The 1,662-nt window shown below is 32.5% G+C and overlaps 1 protein-coding gene across 1 annotated transcript; it reads left to right on the top strand.

Moving 5' to 3' along the window:
• The first annotated feature begins 1,128 nt into the window (after window positions 1-1,128).
• LOC137817945 (glyoxylate/hydroxypyruvate reductase HPR3-like) lies at window positions 1,129-1,662 on the top strand. Its single transcript, XM_068621170.1, has one exon. It carries the CDS (start codon window positions 1,129-1,131, stop codon window positions 1,660-1,662), a length of 534 nt encoding a protein of 177 aa, XP_068477271.1.

The following is a 1,662-nucleotide window of genomic DNA, read 5'->3' as shown; positions in this document are numbered from 1 at the left end:
ATAGAGATGCAGGAAGATATTGTCTCTCTCTTCTTTAATTACGTATTTGGGTCATGCTTAGAAAAATGAATAAACCAGAAATATTAAATAAATATATAAATTCAAAATTTTATCAATAATAAAAAATATACTTACTATTAAATTGATATTAATTAATTTAATTTAATAATTTATTAAATAAATCATTTTTAAAAAAGAAAAAAATTTCATCATTTCATTTTTTTTTTTAAGTTGAAAAAGTATGTTAAAATATTCCCTAAAAAACCGAATGTTGAGTTATTTTTCTTGTGACTATAAAAGAAAAGATTAAAATGTGGTTATGAAAGGATAAATATTATGAATATTATTTTGGTACCATATGAAAAGAAAACTCTAAGAGGTTGTTTTTATACTTGATGCCTCTTAGTTAGAGTTTCGCCACTTTCACCTTGCTAAAAAAATATACCCCTCTTCAAAATTCATTATATTATTATTTTAATAATATTTTTTTATATTTTAATATAAATTCTTAATTATATCATGAACTTTCATGCAAAGTTATTATGATCATTCTTGGAGTGATATGTCTTCATTTTAAATGGACAATGATTGACTTAAGTAAATCGATTCCAAAAATAGTTGAAAGATTGACCTCTAAAAGATCTCGAAGATTGACTCCTAAAAAACTTGGAAGATTAGTTTAAAAAAAACCTCACTCCATCTCGACTATATTTACAAAATAACAATCTAGTACTATTGATATTTTAACAAATATCCACAAATTACTCTTAATTATTTATGTATAGTATATAGAATAAACATCATAAAAATAAAAATAAAAAATATAAATTTTTTATTTAGAATAGTTGAAGAAAAAAAAAATAAACTCTTTAAACATCATTTTTAACCCAAAACATTAATATATTATTATATTATTAAAATAATTTGTAAAGGGAAATATTTTGTATTATATGGTGTGAAAGAGTATTTTTCTTCTTATTATTACATAAAAAGTGATAAGAAGGGGCACCAACATCACATAAAATAAGAAAAGCAAGATCTTTTTGATGCACTAAGTCCTACACACACTTCACAACCACCATATCTGGAAGACAACACCTCCCTCACCACACTTCACAACTGCCATCAATGGAAGACCAACAATTGAAAAACCTTAATCTCCCCAAAGTCCTTCTTCACGGTCCCCCAGGTTTTTCCTCTGTTATCCAGCCACCCTATTCCCAAAAGTTCCATTTTTTAAACCACTCTTCCATTCCCCTTCACCAATTTGCGGCCACCCACTCCCACCATTGCGCCACCGTGGCCGCCGTCCTCTGTGACGGCGGATACCCCCTCACCGTCGACATGCTACGCCTCCTCCCGTTGCTCCGCCTCGTTGTCACCGCCAGCGCCGGCACCGATCACATCGACCTGGACGAGTGCCGCCGCCGCGGAATTCAAATTGCCGGCGCCGGAAACTTGTTTTCCGAGGACGTCGCCGATTTGGCGGTGGCTTTGTTGATCGACGTGGTGATGAAGATTTCCGCGGCGGATCGGAGTTTGAGAAAACGGCGCGTTGATTCACGAGCTATTACGCTTGCTTCGAAGGTTCGTAATTTTGTATTTCTTATGGACCCTGATACACTGACACCAAGAAGTATAAATTTTATATCACTAAATTAA

This window comes from Phaseolus vulgaris, chromosome 10, assembly GCF_000499845.2.
Source record: "Phaseolus vulgaris cultivar G19833 chromosome 10, P. vulgaris v2.0, whole genome shotgun sequence".
Classification (NCBI taxonomy): Eukaryota; Viridiplantae; Streptophyta; class Magnoliopsida; order Fabales; family Fabaceae; genus Phaseolus; species Phaseolus vulgaris.
Note: the sequence above shows the minus strand (reverse complement) of the source record. Positions and strands in the feature narration are given on the sequence as shown.

Coding starts and splice junctions, on each gene's coding strand:
- LOC137817945 (XM_068621170.1), top strand. CDS start 1,129: ATGGAAGACCAACAATTGAAAAACCTTAATCTCCCCAAAGTCCTTCTT.